Here is a 23,372-nt window from a genome sequence, read left to right as displayed (position 1 = left end):
ATTTAAGCAAAAAAATATAAGAATATTTTAGAATTTAGTGAAAAACAGTTTTGTCCTCCTTCGAGTTGAGTCTATCATCTAACCCAGAACAGGCAATAAAGAAGAGTGGTTACTAGCTTTGTGCCAATGACCTACATTTGTGTACACTTGTCTAATATTATCTTGAAAAAACAGTTTGCCTGATGGATTCCATATTTGGTCAGATATCTAAATTATAAACAATGATCTTCCTCCTTGGGTTTTTCTGAATGGGTTCTCTTAGTTATAGAATCATATAATGTTCAGAACTGAAAGAGTCATTAGAAACCACCTAGACTAACTCCCTCATTTTACAGGTGAAATGACTTATTTAACGGCAAACATCAATGGAGCAGAAGAGTTAGGCCCCAAGTGTCTCAATTCCAACTTTTCTTCCTATTCATGTTCCATAGAGGAGTTCCTAATTATGCTGCAATGTAAATTCATGACATTTTCATCTTTATAAAGTGGCATTGCCTGCCCCAACTTCCAACCCTTGCCTCTAAACTGCAATTAAAATAGTACACCAAGGTAGATATTCATCAAAATGAATCAAGAGAAAATAATATTAAATTAATAATGTATGTAATCTTCTTTTAGTGTGCTCTTAGAGTGTGATTAAGACATATCTCATGTGTAAGAGATAGTAGACTTTGTTTAAAAACAAGCCTTTAAGTTTTCAGTATTTCTTAAGCCTCATTTTAATAGTAGCAGAAAAAAAGATGAAATGACTGATACAATGCATTTAAAGCAAGGCAAAATAGGAGATATTTTCTTAAGAATATTCATTCATGCAATTATTTATTCACTCAGCAAATACTCTTTTGCAACTTAATCTGAGCCAATCTCCATGTCAGACATGTGGGATACAAAGAATAACACAAATAAACTTGGAGCTATGTTCACGGAACTTATAGTAGGGTAGCAGGCCTCAAATAAATATTACACTAATTAATAAATAATAACAAATTGGGTTAAGGAATTTACTTTTCTTTCTGAAGGATAGAAATCTGATCCGATGCACGTGTATAACAAAAGAAACAGACAAGGCCAGGGGTAGTCAGAGAGGGCTTCTCAAAGGAAGTGACACTTAAACAAAGAACTGAAGGATAGGTATCAGTTAACTAGCTAAAAGGAAGATAGTGATAGTGGAGTTATAGATCATTCTAGACCCCAAGGTTTGTTGCTGGCACTAGTGTGCTACAATTTTTCATTGAAGGAACAGAAAGATATCTATTGAGAACTTTATCCGAAGAAATTATTTCTCCTCATCTGTGTAGCATGAAACAATGCCTGACACGTGCTAGATGCTCAACAAATATTTAAGTGAAGAAAGAATGAAGAGCACTTGTTAGTATAAGACTATGAAATTCAATTGGTAGCTGAGCTTTCTCTGAGTCCAGAGGTACCAAAATTGCTCTAAAAATAGCAAAAAAACTGAACTGCCTTGTTTAAAGATGCCAAAAGTAAAGATGTGCTTTTGAATGGCCGTTCTCCAACCGAAACACCTGACCAGAACTATGAAATGTTAAAAAATTATTCATATTATTTCAGTCAATTTTATGATATTATATAAACAGTATTTCTTTTAAATACATAAATGACCCCTATTTTGTCTTCCAGCTAAAGTGAATACCATTTAAGTAATTAGATCTGTATTCACATCTCCGATTATTCTCACTGAAAGCAAAATATATTTTTTCTTTTTCTTCCATGGTAGGTTAGATTTAAAATTTCTAGCTAATCTACTTAAATATTTCCATCAATACAAACATTTACCTCTCTTATCTTTACTTGGTGCACTTCATTCGTCCTGGCCTTCTCACTGTTCCTAGGCCCAAACTCACTGTAGTCTCAGGGTCTTTGTACCTGTTATTCCTTCTAACAAAAATATTCTCCCAGATTCTGAATGCCATGGCTGCCTCCCTCTTATCATTTAGAGCTCAGCTTAATGTTACTATAATAAAACACCTGCCCAAGAGAATATGACTCAGGTATGCGAATATGGCACAGTGCCTGGCCCATAGCAAGCACTCCACAAATAATAGCTATTATTATTTTTAATGTTAAATAACAAATGCCAGCTGAATGCCTTCTATTATTCTTGGCATGGTGATAGCCACTTTATTCATTTCTAATGCTTACTACTACCACATCAATATTAGCATCCCTGATTTTACAAATGACTTATTCAGAGAGATTAAATTGCTTGCCCAATGTCACTCAGCCCATAAGTGGCAGAGTCTGTCTGTCTAAAATTTAAAAAAAACCTGTGTGTGATTTTTTTGTACCACATAAATTTTGATTAAAAGAAATTGAAATATAAATGATGCAGTTAATGGACTCTCATCAAAATAATTAAGATGGTCGGACTAATATGATTTCTGATTGGACAACAGCTTCTCATTTCTCCAAACCTTTCTATTTGTGAAACTAAGCCCTAAATTCAACCGAAATTTTAACTGACACTTAATTTCCTTATGTTTCAGTTAATACTGCCTTAAAATTTCTCAAATACTGATAGTTATTCCCTACCACCCAAATGAGTCTTGTTAGTAGCCAGGTAGTTTCACATAAGTGAAAAAGGGATCAGTGAGTATCTCAGGGCACTGATCAAGGTTTTATATTCTTCTCTGTCTTCCCCAAAAGAGGACAGTGCCCTGCATGTCTATGCAAATTGGAAGTCAGGGAACTGGGAACCTGTCTTGTTCTGTGAAAGATCTTGATTCAAAAAAAAAGAGAGAGAAAGAAAGAAAAGCAAAGAAAGCAGCAGACATATACTCTGGGGCTTGGAGCTTACTGTAAGATAGAAAAGAAATCGTGGAATGTGGCCTGAGACAGAAAAAGATTTGAAGTTATGGATCAATAAGTGAAAAATAGCTTAGAAATTTAGTCCATTTAGATGAAAGAGATGAGGCATAAAATTAAAATAAAGGTCAGATAACAAGTGAGAGCAGAAGTGGGGTTTTGTACTGACTGTTTAATATACTTTAATTTACCTTATACTGCCTTACATCAAAATCAATTAACTGATAAAAAATAATAAAAATTACAAACAAATCAATTAGCTGATGTTGATGTATTTTGTTCAGAAACTAACTTGAGTTGCTCTCCAAGAGAGAACTAATAAAAAAAAATAATAAAGTGCATTCTTTTAGTATTAAAGAGCTTAGCCACAGTCAAGCTTTCTAATTAGGTCAGTATAATTTAACATGGACTAAAAACCATCCCAAGGTGGGGATATCAAAAATTCATAATTTGCCCTGGATGCTATCTCTGTGACCTTAGAGGTTTCAAAAGAGCAATAATTTATTTCTGCTTCCTAAGAGATTTAGATATTGATACAGGCAGCAGACTAAAAAGAAAATGCAAAAACTCACACAAACTCCAGGAGTAATAAAGATTTCAAGTCTTTATAAATACCCGTCCTTTTCCTTTTTAGACTGCATTAAGATATATTAACAAGTTTCATGTCCAAGTTAACATGAAATGACAGAGTATTCAGAACACTATGAAAAGCTACAGGGTAAATGATTCAATGCCATCTCAACTATGTTTTTTTACTAAAAGAGTTCTCAGTTTGGGGCTATATACAATTCCAAAGCATCTTTCAGCTTTAGAAACATCTCAGTGGAAAAGTTTAGAATCCAGTGCCATAACTCTACATTTACCTAGCTCTATTGTGTTTGGTTTTAATTTCTCTTTCTTTGTAAGATCAATTTCTCCTTAGTGTTAAGCCAAATGCTTCCAGGGGAAAATGAAAAAAATGCACTTAGTTGAAACAGGTTTTTACCAGCCTATAAGGAACAAATAAATTTAATATAGAATAGAAGAACATATTATATATACACAGGTTTATATCTAGCTAATGAATAACATTTTTCAAAGTATGGTTCAAAGAAAGAATATCCATTAAGATTTGAGGAGCTTTGCATTGTCAATAAGGAAAAACTGGCATATGCATGCTAACAGACACACCATAGTACTATGAAATGTACCTAAACCTTTACAAATAATGAAAAAATATTTTTTTAAATATTTTTTAAAAAATATTTAAATATTTTTTAAGCAATGTTAAAAAAAATGCTTTACAATTGTGTGTTAGTTTCTGCTTTATAGCAAAGTGAATCAGCTATACATATACATATATCCTCATATCTCTTCCCTCTTGTGTCTCCCTCCCACCCTCCTTATCCTACCCCTTTAGGAGGTCACAAAGCACTGAGTGGATCTCCCTGTGCTATGCAACTTCTTCCCACTAGCTATCTATTTTACATTTGGTAGTATATATATGTCCATGCCACTCTCTCACTTAGTATACCACGTTCTTGGATTGGAAGAATCAACATTGTGAAAACGACTATACTACCCAAAGCAATCTACAGATTCAATGCAATCCCTATCAAACTACCAATGGCATTTTTCACAGAACTAGAACAAAAAAATTCACAATTTGTATGAAAACATATTTTAACAGTGAAAAAAAATATAGGAATTTCAACCCTATCAAATGAAGTTAACTCAAAATATCTTCTATTGCCCCCTTCAATTTTACTCTTTGCCTCCTTACCCATAGTTAGATAGCCAGAGCTCTCAGTGTGGACCCTTATGGAAAAAACAGGATCTGATAAATTAATTTATACTAAATGTGGTAATTAATCAGATACTAAGATAAGGGATTTGAGCACTAATTTGTTGACTACTTACTGTGTCATTATGATGCTCATTTCCTTCCTCAAATAGTTTTCAGTCTAGAAAACATATTTATAACTGTATTCTGAGATCTGGGATACTGAGGAATGTATTCGAAGTATAAGAGTACAGAAGAATAATGATGTATGGGTAAGGAGATAATAACTGAGGATCACAGAACATCACCCAGATGTGATTTGAGCAACAACAACAAGTAGTTTGAGAATGATAAGGAATCTACCAGAGAGATCTGAAGCTGGGAAGCAGGAAAAGCTAGATAGAGGAAAACTACTCGCAAAGACTTGAGGTCATGGAAAGACATAGACTCTTCACAGGTTGACAAGTGGTTCATTATGAAGAGAAAGCATGATGGGTGTAGATGTGAGGAAGCAGCTAGGAGTTTGAAATGTGATTGGAAAGGCAGAGAGAGATTAAGATTATGAAAGAATCATACATCATACTGAAGAGTTTCGGCTTTTATCCTGAATGCCGCATGGAGACTTGGATAGGCATTAAGTTGGTGGTAAGAGCATCATACACCACACGGTGACCAACGTGTTGAAATAGGGAGTGGCCTGGTACTGAAAGCAACGGACTTGAGGATATGGGGAGGGGGAAGGGTGAGCTGTGACAGGGCGAGAGAGAGGCATGGACATATACACACTAACAAACGTAAGGTAGATAGCTAGTGGGAAGCAGCCGCATGGCACAGGGATATCGGCTCGGTGCTTTGTGACCGCCTGGAGGGGTGGGAGGGAGGGAGACGCAAGAGGGAAGAGATATGGGAACATATGTATATGTATAACTGATTCACTTTGTTATAAAGCAGAAACTAACACACCATTGTAAAGCAATTATACCTCAATAAAGATGTTAAAAAAATAAAGATGAATGTTGATGAGAGCTTCAAATAACGTTGTGGTAGTAAGAGAAAGTGGTAATTATATGTTAAACCTGAAAATCAAAAGTGAGAACAAAGCTGCACTAAGCACCTAATATCCTGCAGAGACACCTAAAAATTTAGGAACCAGGTAGCTCATTGGGGACACAGGTAGCTACACCAGTTCTGCTTGTCTAAATGTCATCTCAGCATAGCGTTATCTTCCACCTCCATGTCCGTCTTCCCTCCTCACTTCTGTGTGTATAAGACAATATTAGAGAGATGGGGAGACATTCTTTGTAGGCTCTGGCTTAATGTGGATTGTGAGATTTTTTCCTTACCCTTCCCAAATTGAAATTCAAGTAAGGGAGAAAATTCCAAGGACAGTCACAGACATTATAAAACTGGTATCTTATTCCTTATGGAACATTTGCTTAGGTAACAGAATTGCCGATCATCTTCTGGTCCTGTTTGAATAGGGGGAGAAGATAACTGGAGAGAGATGACACAGCAGCAAGGGGGGGTGGCAGGAAGGAGACCTACACTCCTACCATTTAGAAGAGCAAGAGTATGTGGGGTTCCCATGGGTTGGATGGAATTTAGAGAAGGGAGGAAAGCATGAGTGTTCTAGGCTCCATGAGCAAATTGACAGAAGTGAGAGCTGACAGAGAGGGGAAGAGGCAGTGCCTGAAAAGGAGGCTACATCAGGGAACACTCAGGAAGAAGGGCCCACAGACTAACTGACATGCTCATAATCACCAGTCTTTGGAGGCCTCCATCAGCAATGGCTCAGTGGACAGCACTTCACCCAGAGTGGCAGCTGCATCCCAGTAAGGACCAAAAAGAAGTCAGGGGAGGAAGAGACACTGCTCCCTTACCAATTTTCTCCTCCATATTATGACACACAGAGGAGAAAGAGAATTGGGGAGAAGAAAGAGAAAAGGTGTAAAGAGAGATCATTCTCCATTCTCCTTGTAGCTGCAGCTTCCTGGGTTCAAGTCACTTGCTAAGGGCTGAGTGAGTGGAGGGGGAGAGCAGAACATCAGAGATAATTGTGCCCTTTATGACAACTAAAAGTTATCTCAAAGCTGAGGGACCTTCTGGACGTTCAAAGGAAGTAGAAAAAGGGATTAGACAGAACATGGTTAAAGGCAATAATTAGAAAAGGTAAAACCACTTCATGTTTATTACCCACTGTGTTTAGACTCCAGTAAGCCAGAATCAAGGGGTTAGATGTAAGAGATATTTAAAATGTGCAATAGATCTGGCTTGACCAATTTGTTATGATGGAAAAAAGACAAGTAAATGATGACTTCTGAGTTAATAGTCTGAATTTTACCCTGAACTTTAAAAAGGTAATACTCTAGGCTTCCCATCTTTGAGTACAGTTATGTCATCTACAAAATAAAAGATTTTATGATGGTTCTTAATCTTGTTTTCATCACAGATTCCCTTGAGAATCTGAGGAAAGTTACATAGTGTCTCCACAAAAATAGATACATGCACATTCAGAATTTTTCATACAAATTTATGTAAAATAAGAAACATTGGTGTAAGAAGCCAATCTGAGGGAAAAAAATGAGTGTAGTTCAGTCTATGTTGTTTGCTGTGTCTGTGACAAATCCTTGTAGCTATATCCTCAGAAAGAGGACAATAAAGTATGTGTTTGTGGTTTTTATTTTATTTCATTTTGTTTTGTTAATGGCAAATACCTTCCAATATCTAGCTCTGACAAAGAAGCTGCCTCTGTTCCATCTCACCCTTTCTGCAGAGCATAGAGGTTCTGAAATGATTCGGTGGCTCAGCACAAAAGGCCTTGCAATTTTTTCAAGTTCCTTGCAGTGATGCTGAGAGCCAGGAATGAGATCCATTAATTAAAGTAACTTCTGCACTTAAACTTTCCCTCTCGCTTTCTAAAGGCCATCATACATGTCTTTCTGGGTCATCTCCCTTCTTCCTTCCAGCTAAACTGCATCTAAAGGGAAGAGAAGGTGACGGCACAGCCCTCCTTGAGTGCATATTGCCCTTAGCTTTGTAAAATCTTACTGATCAAGTTAAGGAATGTGAATTTCTCTATTTCATCGTCTATAGGAAACATGTGTCTTCTGTTTTTACCCTTGAGTTTCCACTTCTGTCAGCTTCTATCACAGGTCAGAGCTGCCACTAAGCTTGTGATCTAATGCAAAGCTTTCTTCTGATGCTTACTTTGGGTCAACGTATAGTAGCTGAAAGTGCAGTATGAATTTTGGAATCCAGCAGGCATGCTCTAAAATCTTGATAGTTATTTCTGCCCTCTGTGCCTCATTTTATTCCTTTTTCTTTATCAAATGAGTGTAAAATTAAACCTGTGGTCTTTGTAAGAATTAAAATGTATTAAAAGAGTTTTTTTTTTTACAGGGCTTGGCAGACAGTAGGAGCATAATAAATATTATCAAACAAACTATATGCCATTTTATTTTTTTAAGTGATTTGAAATGCTCTGGACATCAATTTCTTCATCTATAAGATAAATCACTTAAGGTATATCCAGTTTACTTCCATCCCCATTTATTAAGTACCAGCTATTGTGGAGTTTACGAAGACAACAAGTGCAGGAGGTTACAAGTGAGTCAGGTAGATACAGGCAGGCAAACAAATAACAAATCAAAGACCCTGGCTGAAATCAAGGCACTGTCACTTGCTGAATAACATTGAATAAAACAATAAATTATGAGGAACCATAGTTTTCTCATTAGTAAATGAGGCTAGCAATACTCAACTCACATAGTTAGAAGCCTTATGTGAAATAAGGTGTGGAAGGTTAGTATGATGCCTGACACATATAAAGTGATTAGTAAATGCTTAGCATTAGCAGAACCATATTAAGACATTTATAGGTCCTAAGCTCTCTTATTTTTTAAAGTTTTCATCTCAGATTTTATCAAAAATCATAAATGTACCTATATCTCATATAAAATGTACTTTTTTATTAGAGAATATTTTAAAATAATTTTTATAACTGTCATTGAAAGTACTAATATAATAGTAAAATTTTATTATATTTTTACGGTGGTAACTCTTTCTTATACATCAATGGAAGAGATAAATCGGGGTTGACTAATTGTTACAACATTCCATTGTATTATTTTCAACACTGAAGTAGTTTTTAATTATTTGAACCAATCATTTTTTTCTGTTCTCAAGTGTTAATGTAGGCACTTGAAAATGCTGAAACTGTAGTGCTTAGTGGATAAGACACACAAGCTATCATGTACTAAGAAAAAAATGTGACAGTGCTATTTTGCTTCTGAGGAAGTAGAAAACGAAGGCAGGAATAATCCTAACTAAAGAGCATTAAGGAGGAGTTCAGGCAGATAGCACGTTTGAGCTGTGATAAATAGGTAGGAATCTAACCACTGAAAGGTACATGGTCTTATGACTAGAGAAATGGTCTCCAAATACAGGTCTGAACAGTTCAATTGTGCAAGATATTCATTAGGGGATGGGAGGGGAGAAAGGAGAAAATGGAATAACATGTTTGTTTTACTTATAATATCTAATTATTATATGTTTACAGTGTATTTAGCATTATTAGTATAGCACTCTATGTGTGTATGTGTGTGAGTTGCATAGGTAATTTACAAATGAAATAAAACACACATAGAAAATGCATTACAAAGAGTTTGGAGACCTGCAGAGCACAGGAGATCAGGGATGATAGAAGTTATGACCATTTGGTGGAGACTTTTAACTGTTCTACAAAGGAGAAGTATGTTATTTTGCAGGCTAGACTGAGAGCCATGAAAATTTCAGGCAAAAGAGTGAGCTCTAATTTAGGAAGTTAAATCCAGAGGAAATGTGCAATTTGAATGCAAGGAGTGAAAGACTAGAGTTCAGAAAAGCAATTAGAAAACAGGCTTATCAATAAATAATTTTACCTATCCCCCCCACAAAGCCTGGATAAGAATAAGACTTACCTAATGTTCAGCCCTCAAATGAGTTGTCACATCCCCTGAGATTTCTCCTCTAACCACACTCACATCCCCCAGGTTGGTGAGATGGCCCTCTATGTGATCCAAAGAGTTACCTGTGCTTATTCCTTTCCAGAATTTAATATGCTGAATGTTAATTTCTTGCTTGCCTGTCGGATGACTCCTCTTTAGTTGTAATTCCTGAGGGTAGGAACTGGAACTTTTTCATCGTTGTATACCAGATAACCTTCTGTAGTGTCTGGACTACAGAAGTTATTCAATAAGAAGTTGACGAATCTGAGATGCTTCACTCCATCTCCTGCTTCCAGACATTCAGTGGACTAATTCCTACTTCTTGCAGGTATCATCTTAGTTATCACTTTCTCCGGAAACGTGCATTTCCATTAGCACAATCTCATTTAATTATAATTACACATATAATTGTTTTTCCTATTAAGAAGATGACAGGAGGGACGCCTTCAAGATGGCGGAGGAGTAAGACGTGGAGATCACCTTCCTCCCCACAAATACATCAAAACTACATCTACATGTGGAACAACTCCTACAGAGCACCTACTGAATGCTGGCAGAAATCTCAGACTTCCCAAAAGACGCTCTCAGGCGACCTACACACAGAGGCGGGGCCAAATCCAAAGCTGAACCCCAGGAGCTGTGTGAACAAAGAAGAGAAAGGGAAATTTCTCTCAGCAGCCTCAGGAGCAGCGGATTAAATCTCCACAATCAACTTGATGTGCCCTGCATTTGTGGAGTACATGAATAGACAACGAAACATCCCAAATTGAGGAGGTGGACTTTGGGAGAAAGTGGAGACTTCGGGTTTGCTTTCTGCATCTAATTTATTTATGGTTTTATGTTAATCTTAATTTAGTATTTACAGTTTATTATCTTTGGTAGATTTGTTTACTGATTTGGTTGCTCTCTTCTTTTTCTTTATTTTGAGAAGAAAGTATATTCTGTTGTTCTTGGATGGAATGTCCTATAAATATCAATTATGTCCATATTGTTTAATGTATCATTTAAGCTGTGTTTCCTTATTTATTTTCATTTTGGAAGATCTGTCCATTGGTGAAAGTGAGACGTTAACGTCCCCTACTATGATTGTGTTACTGTCGATTTCCCCTTTTATGGATGTTAGCATTTGCTTTATGAATTGAGGTGCTCCTATTTTGGGTGCATAAATATTTACAATTGTATCTTCTTCTTGGATTGATCCCTTGATCATTATGTAGTGTCCTTTGTCTCTTGTAATAGTCTTTGTTTTAAAGTCTATTCTGTCTGATATGAGAATTGCTACTCCAGCTTTCTTTTGATTTCCATTTGCATGGAATATCTTTTTCCATCCCTTCACTTTCAGTCTTTATGTGTCCCTAGGTCTGAAGTGGGTCTCTTGTAGACAGCATATATACAGGTCTTTTTTTTGTATCCATTCAGCCAATCTATGTGTGTTGGTTGGAGCATTTAAGCCATTTACATTTAAGGTAGTTACCGATATGTATGTTCCTATGACCATTTTCTTAATTGTTTTTGGTTTGTTTTTCTAGGTCTTTTTCTTCTCTTGTGTTTCCCACCTAGAGAAGTTCCTTTAGCATTTGTTGTAGAGCTGGTTTTGTGTTGCTGAATTCTCTTAGCTTTTGCTTGTCTGTTAAGGTTTTAATTTCTTCATTGAATCTGAATGAGATCCTTGCTGGGTAGAGTAATCTGGGTTGTAGGTTTTTTCCCTTTCATCACTTTAAATATGTCCTGTCACTCCCTTCTGGCTTGCAGAGTTTCTGTTAAAAGATCAGCTATTAAACCTATGGGGATTCCCTTGAATGTTATTTGTTGCTTTTCCCTTGCTGCTTTTAATATTTTTTCTTTGTATTTAATTTTTGATAGTTTGATTAATATGTGTCTTGGCATGTTTTGCCTTGGATTTATCCTGTATGGGACTCTCTGTGCTTCCTAGACATGACTGACTATTTCCTTTCCCATATTATGGAAATTTGCAACTATAATCTCTTCAGATATTTTCTCAGTCCCTTTCTTTATCTTTTCTTCTTCTGGGATCCCTATAATTTGAGTGTTGGTGCTTTTAATGTTGTCCCAGAAGTCTCTGAGACTGTCCTCAATATTTTTCATTCTTTTTTCTTTATTCTACTCTGCAGTAGTTATTTCCATTATTTTATCTTCCCGGTCGCTTATCCATTCTTCTGCCTCAGTTATTCTTCTATTGATTCCTTCTAGAGAATTTTTAATTTCATTTACTGTGTTGTTTTTCACTGTTTATTTGTTCTTTAGTTCTTCTAGTTCCTTGTTAAATGTTTCTTGTATTTTTTCCATTCTGTTTCCAAGATTTTGGATCATCTTTACTATCATTACTCTGAATTATTTTTTAGGTAGACTGCCTATTTCCTCTTCATTTGTTTGTTCTGGAGGGTTTTTACCTTCCTCCTTCATCTGCTATTTATTTCTCTGTCTTCTCATTTTGTTTAACTTACTGTGTTTGGGGTCTCCTTTTTGCAGGCTGCAGGTTTGCAGTTCCCATTGTTTTTGGTGTCTTCCTGAAGTGGCTAAAGTTGGTTCAGTGGGTTGTATAGGCTTCCTGTTGAAGGGGGCTGGAGACTGTGTTCTTGTGGATGAGGCTGTACCTTGTCCTTCTGGTGGGCAGGACCACATCCGGTGGTGTGTTTTGTGGTGTCTGTGAACTTCTTATGATTTTAGGCAGCCTCTCTGCTAAGGGTGGGTTTGTGTTCCTGTCTTGCTAGTTCTTTGGCATAAGGTGTCCAGCACTGGAGCTTGTTGGTCGTTGAGTGGAGCTGGGCCTTAGCATTGATACGGGGATCTCTGGGAGCACTTTCACCGTCTGATATTACGTGGGACTGGCAGGTGTCTTGTGGATCAATATCCTGAACGTGGCTCTCTGACCTCAGAGACTCAGGACTGACACTTTGTTGGAGCATCAAGACCTGTCAGCCACACGGCCAAGTACATGGGTAGTTTCTTGATTTTTCGGAAGTCTGAGGTCTTCTGCCAGCATTCAGAAGGTATTCTGTAGGAGGTGTTCCATATGTAGATGTATTTTTGATGTATTTGTGGGGAGGAAGATGATCTGCATGTCTTATTCTTCTGCCATCTTGAAGGTCTCTGGTGTGCTGAAGAGCTTGCTGAAATGCAGATTCCTGAAATCCACTCCCAGACTTGAGTCAATATGTTGAGGTTGGGCCCCAAGATGTGAGCCCCAAGATTTTTAACCATGTCCTCTATTCCTCTGTATATTACTTCTTAAAACTACATGTTTTTCTATAATTACCTCAAAATATTTCATATAAATAAATGCATTAATTAATTAATTTTTTAAAAGTACTTTACTATAGCATCAAAAAAAGGATAAATCTGACAAAAGATATCTAAGACCTGTAGACTGATAACTACAAAATATTTCTTAGAGAAATTTTAAATGACCTAAATAAATGGAGATATGTCATGTTCATGTACTGTAAAGCCATATCGTTAACATGTTAATTTTTTTGTGAAAATTGAGCTAAAGATGCACTGAACTTCCAATCAATATCTCAGTAAGCTTTTTCAAAATTGACAAGCTAATTGAAAAATTCATATGGAAATGCAAAGAATATAGCTAAAACAGCTCTGAAAAAGAAGAGCAAAGTAGAAAGAATTAACTTACATGACTTCAAGACAAATCATATTGATACAGTAATCAAGACAGTAGATCAATGAGATAGCAGAGACAGTTAAGTAGTTGTTGACCTACACCTATAATGTTAATTGATTTATCTTTTGGACGGGGATTTTACAAGCAACTTTTTATTAAGGAAATGCCAAACATTTACAAAAATAGAGAAAACAGTTTAATGAGCAGCTATTTGCAGCTTCACCAATTTTCGACTCATCAATGTGTTTCATCTATGCCCCAACCTAATTCCCTGTGCCTCCGTGAATTATTTTTAAGCAAACCCCAGACCACTCCATCACTTCATCAGTAAATACAGTCAATTCTCATTTTTCTGTGTATCTATGTTCTATAAATTCATCACAAACACTGAATTAGCAAATACTGAACTATTGTTCATGGGGGAAAAACAGGGTTACGTTCCTGCAAGTCTCTGATCACCTTGTGGACAACTGGTTAGTACATAGCCTTGTCTTATGCATGTCTGTTTAAAGACATCTGATATAATATATAATGGTGATTTATTAACATTGAACTCACGGTCAGCAACACCATAACTCATAATGGAAAGAGGTTTACCTAATGCATGGTTTTTCTCTGTAATGTACAGCTAATTGATTTTTTTTATTGGAGTATAGTTGCTTCACACTGTTTTGTCAGTTTCTGCTGTACAGCAAAGTGAATCAGCCATACATATACATATATCCCCTCTTTTTTGGATTTCCTTCCCATTTAGGTAACAACAGAGCATCCAGTAGAGTTCCCTGTGCTATACAATAGGTTCTCATTAGTTATCTATTTTATGCATAGTAGTGTATATATGTCAATCTCAGTATCCAAGTTCCTCTCACTCCCATTCCCCCTTGGTATCCATACGTTTGTTCTTTATGTCTGTGTCTCTGTTTCTGCTTTGCAAACAAAATCGTCTATACCATTTTTCTAGATTGCACATATATGTGTTAATATATGGTATTTGTTTTTCTCTTTCTGACTTACTTCACTCTGTATGACAGTCTCTAGGTCCATCTATGTCTACAAATGACCCATTTCCATTCTTTTTTTATTGCTGAATAAATATTGTATATATGTACCATATCTTCTTTATCAGTTCCTCTGTTGATGGACGTTTAGATGCTCAACATCACTAATTATTAGAGAAATGCAAATCAAAACTACAATGAGGTATCACCTCACACTGGTCAGAATGGCCATCATTAAAAACTCTGCAAACAATAAATGCTGGACAGGGTGTGGAGAAAAGGGAACCATCATAACACTGTTAGTGGGAATGTAAATTGATACAGCCACTATGGAAAACAGTATGGAGGTTCCTTAAAAAACTAAAAATAGAACTACCATATGACCCAGCAATCCCACTACTGGGCATATACCCAGAGAAAACCATAATTCAAAAAGATACATGCACCCCAATGTTCATTGCAGCACTATTTACAATAGCCAGGACATGAATGCCAATTAATTTTTGACAATGGAGAGAAGATAGTCTTTTCCAAATGGTGGCACAGAACAACTGGATAACCATATACTAAATAAATAAATAAATAAATAGTTAGATTCCTACCTCATAGCATGAACAAAATGTAACTCAAAATGAATCATAGACATAAACATAAAAATTAAAACTATAGAACATCAAAAAGAAAACAGAGAAAAACTTTGTGACCTTAGGTTAGGTAACAAACCTAACCTATTGCTTAGTACAACAACAAAAGCACAAAGCATAAAATAGATTGGACTTCATCAACCAAGAACTTCTGCTGTTGGAAAAATGCTAAGACATGCCAGAAACTGGTAAAAAATATTTGCCAGTCTGATACCTGCAAAAGGAGTTCTATATAGAATATAAAAAGAACTCTCAAACGTCAATAACAGCTCCATAAAAATGGTAAAATATTCTCACACTCTCTTCACCCAAGAAGATATACAGATGGAAAATAAACAAATATAAAGATGCTCAACATCAGCAGTCATTAGGGAAATGGAATTTATAACCAGATTCTAGTACCTGCTTACCGTAATCACTAAAATTAAAAAGACTGACCATATCAAGTGTTGCAAGAACTCTCACACTGGGATGTTAGAAATGTAAAGTGGCACAACCATGTGGAACCAGTATGGCAGCTTCTTAAAAAGTTAAACATAAAACTAACCAGATGATCTAGTCATTACAGTTCTAAGTATTTATCCAAAAGAAATAAAGCAAATATTCATAAAATACATATATACAAATCTCCATAGCAGCTTTATTTGTAATAGCCACAAGCTGAAAATAACACAAGCATCCACCAAAAGGTGAAGGATATGCAAATTGTGCCATCTACACACAGTAGAATACTGCTCAGCAATGAAGAGGAATGGATTCTTGATCATTGTAACAAGGATGACACTCAATTTAATGTCAACTTAATTATGCTGAGTGAAATTAACTAAATAAAAGGAGTACATAGTGTTAAGAGTCTATTTATATAAAATTTTGTAAAAGTGAAAGCTTACTCTAGTGATAGAAAGCAGATCAGTAGTAGTCCAGTGATAAGGGTGGTATGAGAAGGGGCTGGGGGGAGAGAATACAGAGGAACACAGGGAAGATTTGAGGGGGACATATATGTTGATGATCTCGACGATGCTAATTAATGGTTTCATGACTGTATATCTATACGTGAGAACTTTTCAAAGTTATACACTTTAAACATGCGAGCTTATTATATGCCTATTATACATCAGTAAAGCTGTTAAAAAAAAATTAGCAGCTCTCATTGACCTAAAATAAAGATCAGATATTTTTCATAGTATGAGAGATCCTGCATGATCTTACTCCCTGTCTACCTCTCCAGTCTCACCTTGAGCCACTCTCTGCTCCTGCTTTTATATGCCATCGTAATTGGCCATTTCATTCTTCAAGGTCTTGCGGTCTTTCCCATCTGGGGGCCTTACAAATGTCATTCCCTCTGCTTTCCCACACTTTGCCTAGTTAGCTCTCTTTCATCCTTCAGTTCTCACTGCAATACTTCATTCAGAAAAGATTCATCTAACACCCTAAATAGTTGAGGCTTTCATAGTAAGAACTTTCCCTGGCACTCTCTACTTTTTCTTTTTAAAAATTTGTCACAAATTTTATTTAAAATTTTGAGTAAATTTTCAATTAATGTCTACACACACCACAAAAATAGAATAATTTATATATATTATCAAGTTAATACTGTTAAAGAACTAGTTAGATATAATTATGATAGTTTTACATATAAGGAAAGAGACAGTAATTTTAAGATCACACAAGTACTCGTCAATGGCAGTGATTTGAATGCAACCCTCTCTGACTTTAAAGCACACAGTCTCAATTAGTGATTAATGATTCCATGATATAATATCCATTATGACAGGGTACCAGAAAAAAATCTAATCTGGAAGTCAAAGCATGATCTCTAAATAATATGGCAGCAGGTGTATAGATGGTACTCCCAGACAAGCACTTGGAAAGGTCTAAAATAGGTTGTACTATCTGACAGGTAAGCCAAACATGGAAATGGAGCGTCCAGAAAATGATCCTGAAATTTGGAGATCAAGATAGGCATCAGGAAGTTAGCAATGAATCCTTGCAAGATAGGGTAAGCACAATGGTATACTAGGTAGATTGTGGTACTGGGCAAGTTACCAAGGCAAAGATCCAGTAACTAAGTGCAAGATGAGAACCAAGACATCTCCAGGTCGAGGCAGAAACTTGTGAAGAAATTTAGAGACCAGAAGAGAGTAAATGTGCCTTGATACTAAGTGCTAGAATGCTGGTTTGCATTTCTAAAATTTCTCCCTGTCCACAGCAGACCGTCACCTTACCACTCCCATATTACCCCATTCCAAGTTCAAGGATGTCTCAGAAGAATTAGTCTACAAATCTGAAGATTCCAAATGTAGGAGTCACATGGTAATAGCATAGGGCAGAAGACAAAGAAGCTGGAAATTGCAAAGAAATATTAATTCAGTATTCAATTATCTCAGTATTTGTTTGCAATAGCCAGATGTTATAATATAAATTGGATTCATTGTCTATTCTATTTTTTTTCTTTTCTAAATTAAAAAAAAGAGCTTATCTGATAAGGATTTGCAACTTGAATCAGTAGACAGGCTTTTGGTTAAATGACATTGTCACTTGACAGGTAAAAAACACCATGGTATTCAAAATTCTTCATCCTCCAAGTGGATCAGTGGCCTAAAGTACAGGAGTGTTCATATTGCCTCCTGTCAGTGAGAAAGGACTTATCTTAAATTAAGAGCTAAAATACTACCAATATCTAAGATACATTTATTTCTTTAAAGGGGGTGACATTTTAAGCCAAACTTCTCACCTGCTAGGTTAGAATTTACACCAGTCAGTAAAATGTAGACATTTTCACAATATTAATAATCTGCACAAACTGTAGTCATTTAACTATATTTCAATAAAGTGTGTCATTCTCACAAGAGAAGGCTTATTTGTTTATAAAAAGTATAATCTTTGCTTTCAAATAAATCTTTTTGTAGCATGTGTATCTTTGTGATTGAAATGGAATAAGTACATATATTGCATTTTTATAGAAATAGCGCTATCTAAATAACAAACAGAATTTTTCATTGACCATCTTAAATGGATTATATAACTTCAGAGACCACTGTGTTTTCCAAATGTCTCATTAATATCCCTGCTAGACATAAATTACAGTCAAATCCTCTATTGCTAGTTTGGCTTGCTTCTAAATTTGGCTCCCTTCTCATACATTGTAAATCAAATTTGATCCATATTGAAAGCAGTATGATGTTTTTAAACTGGTCTCTTTATGGATAATAATATGTAAGTATAAATTAATAAGCAATATTCAGCAGCCTAGAATCTAATCCAATTGTTAAAAGTTCAATGCTGCCCATAACCATCAGTTCTGGACTGATTGGCAAAACTGAATACATATTTTTAAATAACATAAAGGATGTTGATAAACTGATTTAGCCATTATCCTTGTATCTTAAATAGTTTAATGTTATCATGTTGCCCTGCAATAAACTATTCTTTTCAGAACTAGGAGGATCCAATTTTAGGATTTTAAGTTCAGTGAGACCTTTAGTTTTCTACCTAAAGTAGCACATACTGTTACTTCCTCTTTCCTAAGTCAGTCTAAATTCTAGTGGCATATCAAATAAAATCACAACAGCCATTTCTGTTATGTCTCGGGTTGCTTCAGTAGGTCGATGCACTGGTGCAATAATAGGTTATACTTCAGGAGCATAAGAAGGAGAAAAGGATAAAAATTCTAATTAAGTTTGATATCCTTATATTTCTGGAATGATGAATACACAGGAGAATATGGTAATCCTGAATGTCAACCTCATTTTCACAGAACTTCTAAAAATTTTTAATAATGCTTTAATTTCTCACCTTCATATAAGACTTAAGATCCAGTTTTGATAAAGGTCTTGAAAGAGCCCAAATGCAAATTCAGATGTCATGCTTTTATGTTTGAAAAGCGCAGTACGAGCATCCCAGGTTTCAGGTATCAGGTCTGTCACGCCCTTGCTACACGGGTTGCACTGCAGAGAAACCACCATAAATCATCTCAAGGCTGTATACAATTAATTTTATGTTTGTACTTGTCCTCCTCTATGTTTTTATGCTGTTTCTTTTTATATTTGATTTTTGAGATCATTCTTGGTTTGAGGTGAAATACCTCAAGCTTAATATTAAAATAATGCTGGTGATATTATAGTAGAAGTTTTAATAACCAAATTCAGGGTCACCTTTTTTTCCACAAGTTTTAAAAGGAGCTGTCATAAAGTTGTCAAAAGAAAAATAACCTGTAACTCCCTAACCTTTTTAAATATAAGAAGGTATTATGTGGGTTTATTGCATAATTTCTTGAAGGGCAAAACATTTCTACTATCACTGCATATTTTCACAGTGATCCTTTACCTTATTTATTATTACTTGGAAGTGGTTTCAGATTTCATGAGAGTTTTTTACCACTTACTTGATTTGCAGTAAAACAGGAAAAAAAAAACCTTTTTAATAATTTTCAGAATAGCTATTCTTCCAGACGGGAGTCTACGGATCTTAAATGCTTCTAAATCAGATGAGGGAGAGTACGTTTGCCAAGGGGAAAATGTCTTTGGCTCTGCTGAAATCATAGCTTCCGTTTCTGTGAAAGGTAAGAAAATCTGGCTACATGTTTTATAAGCATAGTTTCATGGCCTTATCAGAAAGTGAATAAATATAACATGCATGTATGTGTATTTGCACGTATGTGTGTGCATGTTCCTGTTCAAGAAATATATTGTACACAAAGAACTAACACAGTCGAATTGTACCTTTCCATTATTTAGGGGACTATGAAGAAAGGAACACCTTGTTGGTAGAAATTTAAATATTATGCTCTGAACAAACTATGTGGGAGGGTAAAGAAAGCTTTCTGAAGTTTTAGTCGATGTCTCAAAATTTAAAAGTATGCCAACAGTATAAAAATATTTTCCTGAATCAAGATTAATTTTAGCATCAATCAGTAATATTCCTTTGTTACCACTTCAACTGGGGATTTGGGGCAAAAAAAGAGTAGCAAAAGGAGGACGTGAACATGTGGTGTTGAAATATACATCAGATAAACTGACACCAGAGCTACTCTTTGATTTCTGCATCAATGGAATTTTTATACACTGTAACTTTTTAGTATTATAAATATTACTGCTTAAATGTTTCTGTTAGTTTTCTAGTTCTAAAGTGAACTAGATTCCAAGTCTAGAACCTTCTTTTGAGACTACCTGTCATTGTTCAGTACTAAGAAAATCTCCTATCTTAGACATTCTCTTCATTTGGTAAAGGAATACTTTTCACGATGAAGTATATCACTAATTTTTTCCATTTGTGCATGTAGTATATAATGAATCATACTTTGACCACAAAAAATATAGTAATGTTCATTTTCCCTTTTCTTTAGAAAGAGAAATGTAATTAAAATAGCCAGCACTCTGATATTTTAGAAAAGAGGCAAACATCCTGGGAAGGAAGGAACATAATTTAGAAAATGTCTTCACTTATAGCATACATTACTGGAATCCAAGTCAGTCTTCCAGTACAGGTCTCATTCCTTGTGTGTGCTAAACAACGTTTTTCATAGTGAGGCAATGCTGGATCCACAGACTTTTTAAATTTAATAATAACAAAAATGTTCTCTGCTAATCATGAGTTAAGTGGAATATTTAGTTACTCAGAACATTCCAATTCTCACAAAGTTTAAACTGCAGTATGTTGTGATGATCTGTCTTCTCTGATGAAGCCAGAATTTAGAATGCCACACAAAATATTTGACTTCCAGAATGTTAATATTTACTGTGGCATTCCTTTCCTGGTATCGCTCTTTCTGAGACTGCTTTGAAGGATGCTGCATATTAAAGGATCTTATCAGTGGTTAACAATGGTCCTTCATCAGACTATGCTATTGCAGTAGAGCTGAAATAGGAAGATTAGGATAATTTTTCATCTCTGTCAGGCTTCTTGAGGTATCTACAATCAGGAACCTAATTAGGAAAAAAGAAAGTATCAAAATCCTGTCTCCATCACCTCCTTATTTTATTAAAAAAAATATCATATTGCAGTTGTTTGATCATTAGCTTAACTAACCCTTAGATGTACAGCTGGTATTAGCCTTTATTGGTTTAAAGTTGCTCTAAACCCAGTAAAAATGTATCTATTTTTAAAAAATTTAACTGAATCATTAAATAATGTAAACATTTTTTTCTCAAAACACATTTCTATTCAATATTTTGCCTTTTTTTAAAGATCTCAATTAAAGCATCCACTGTCTATCAAAGGGGATATTTTATAATCAGCCAGAGGTGCCTCTTGTACTCCTCTACTTACAAGGTTTTGTAAACTATAAAGTGAATACAAGCTGGTATAGTAGTAGTAGTAGTAGTAGTAGTATGGTTTTTATCTCCTTTAAGATAGTAATTTGAAGGGAGGTGCTCTGTATAACCTTTAAAGTGAACTCATTTGAATTATTCCTCCTTAGATGTGAAGCATTTTTTATTGTAAAAATTCTTTTATTTATACTTGATGATCCTTGAAGGTGGACTGGGAGGCTACAGCTTCTTTTTTCTAATGTTCCTCCTTCCAGAGCACCAATTGGTCTTTCTAGTTATGTAGTCTTTCCTCTTTTTCATCCAAGCTGACTTCTTAACAGGAATAGGGACCTTTAAATCATCTGTTCCCTACAAATGCTAATATTTCAATTAATATGGTAATATTTGGTAATATTACCAAATGGTAATATTTAAATTAATAATAGTTTATTAAGAGATATGTATCTGGAGCAACTATATTACATAGATTCCTTGTTTAATTTTTCTCTATTATTTAAAATACAGAATGAAGGTGAAAACTATACGTTATGCTAATTAACATATTTTTATTTCTATAGAACCTACAAGAATAGAACTTACTCCTAAAAGAACAGAGTTAACAGTGGGAGAAAGCGTCGTCCTTAACTGCAAAGCAATTCATGATGCTAGTTTGGATGTCACTTTCTACTGGACACTGAAAGGACAGCCTATCGATTTTGAGAAAGAAGGTGGACATTTTGAAAGCATCAGGGCCGTAAGTTAATGAAATTTTATTCTTTGAGTAATAATACTTTTAGAAATTTAGACTCAAATGTAAAAACTTTCTTCTCTGTGAAATGTTAAGGAAAAATTAGGACAAAATTCAAATTGATTCAAACAATTATTTTATTTCATTATTTTGTTATGTCAAACTGAAAATAATACTTATTTAAAACTCCCCCAGTAAGAAATTGGGAATACTTGATTATGCAGATCTGGTTTCTTTGCCATTTTTTTCTATTTGATTAGTATTGTCAATATTTACACCTTACTTCTCAAAAGTTATGTGGCTACATAAACATAAAAGTGTTATTTAAAGCATTCTTAGCAATTACGATACAATAAATAAATGAAATAAGCCTGCCTGTCCTACTCCTGAAGAAATAGTAATTCTTGGAGATTCTTTAATCTAGCACAGGCTACAGAGCTTAAACATGCAACCCAAAGTCAGAAATGCACATTAGCCTTAGACAAACTTTCACAGACATGCTCATTTCTCATCTGCCAAATCTTTCCTTGTAATATCTTTTTTTATATATCTATGTGACAATCAACTAAATGGAGTAAGAAATCTTTTGAACCAAATTCTACAGTATGATCATAGTGTCTTAACAGAGAAGTAGGAAAATGATCTTTCCCCCCACTGGCTTTTTTAAAACATAAAAGAGTAACATAATGATGGAGAGAGACAAGGGCAATGGAACTCGGGTGGCAGAGAGAGGTTTTGGCTGAAATATCTCTTCTATATTGGTTAAAGAGGTGGATCCAAATACAAACTATGCCTACAAATACAATTTAAAATGCTGCCACATACTTATTAACATCAGTTTATTCTTCTGTAAACATTATGGGAAGCACTGGTAGACCACAGCTGTAATGAGCTCAAACATATAAAACTTGGCTTGGATTGAATTTTATTTTAAAGGTAATGTGATACAGTGGGAAAAGTCCTAGACCCAAAGTAAGGAATTTTCTGGGTCAAGACCCAGCTCAGTCTTTAATCAGCTGTGTAACAAAAAGCCAGTCACTTGATTTGCCTTGGCATTAATCTCATAGAGCACTAAAGTGAGGGAGTTGGACCAGATAATTTCTAAGACCCCTTCTTACTCTAGAATTTGACAAATTTGTATTAACAGAATAGTAAGAATGAATTTTCTTTGTTGCATTTGCCAATGTAACTTAAAGTAAACATTTTCTTCCAAGTTATTCCTTTCATCCTGATTTACTTTGCAGTTAATGAGAGACTGTATAAATAAGAAAATTACCTGACTGCATTATTCACATCTCATTAAATAAATTAATTTTAATTGTCAATGGTTATGTTATATACAAAATATTTAGATCATGTTAAACTCATCTTCCTCGAATTTGTGATTTTTCTATTTACCTTGGGTCAATCATAGCTTCAAATTTTGAACAAATTTTATGCTATGAATGTCATAAAACAAAACCAGAAAAATATTACATTTGAAAACAAAAAAATATACCATCAAAAATATTTCTTCTTAGG

At 35.0% G+C, this 23,372-nt stretch overlaps 1 protein-coding gene across 1 annotated transcript in view; it reads left to right on the top strand.

Annotated features, from left to right (window-relative positions):
• CNTN5 (contactin 5) overlaps positions 1–23,372 on the top strand; it is a 504,363-nt gene that overhangs the window by 308,342 nt on the left and 172,649 nt on the right. The window contains exons 11-12 of the mRNA XM_024760353.1: positions 19,289–19,416; positions 21,682–21,854. Coding sequence (XP_024616121.1) covers positions 19,289–19,416; positions 21,682–21,854 — 301 coding nt within the window. The remainder of the gene's footprint in view (positions 1–19,288; positions 19,417–21,681; positions 21,855–23,372) is intronic.

This window comes from Neophocaena asiaeorientalis, unplaced genomic scaffold (assembly GCF_003031525.2).
Source record: "Neophocaena asiaeorientalis asiaeorientalis breed wild unplaced genomic scaffold, Neophocaena_asiaeorientalis_V1.1 scaffold601, whole genome shotgun sequence".
NCBI lineage: Eukaryota > Metazoa > Chordata > Mammalia > Artiodactyla > Phocoenidae > Neophocaena > Neophocaena asiaeorientalis.
The sequence above is the reverse complement of the archived record's forward strand: the minus strand, read 5'-3'. Positions and strand labels throughout refer to the sequence as shown.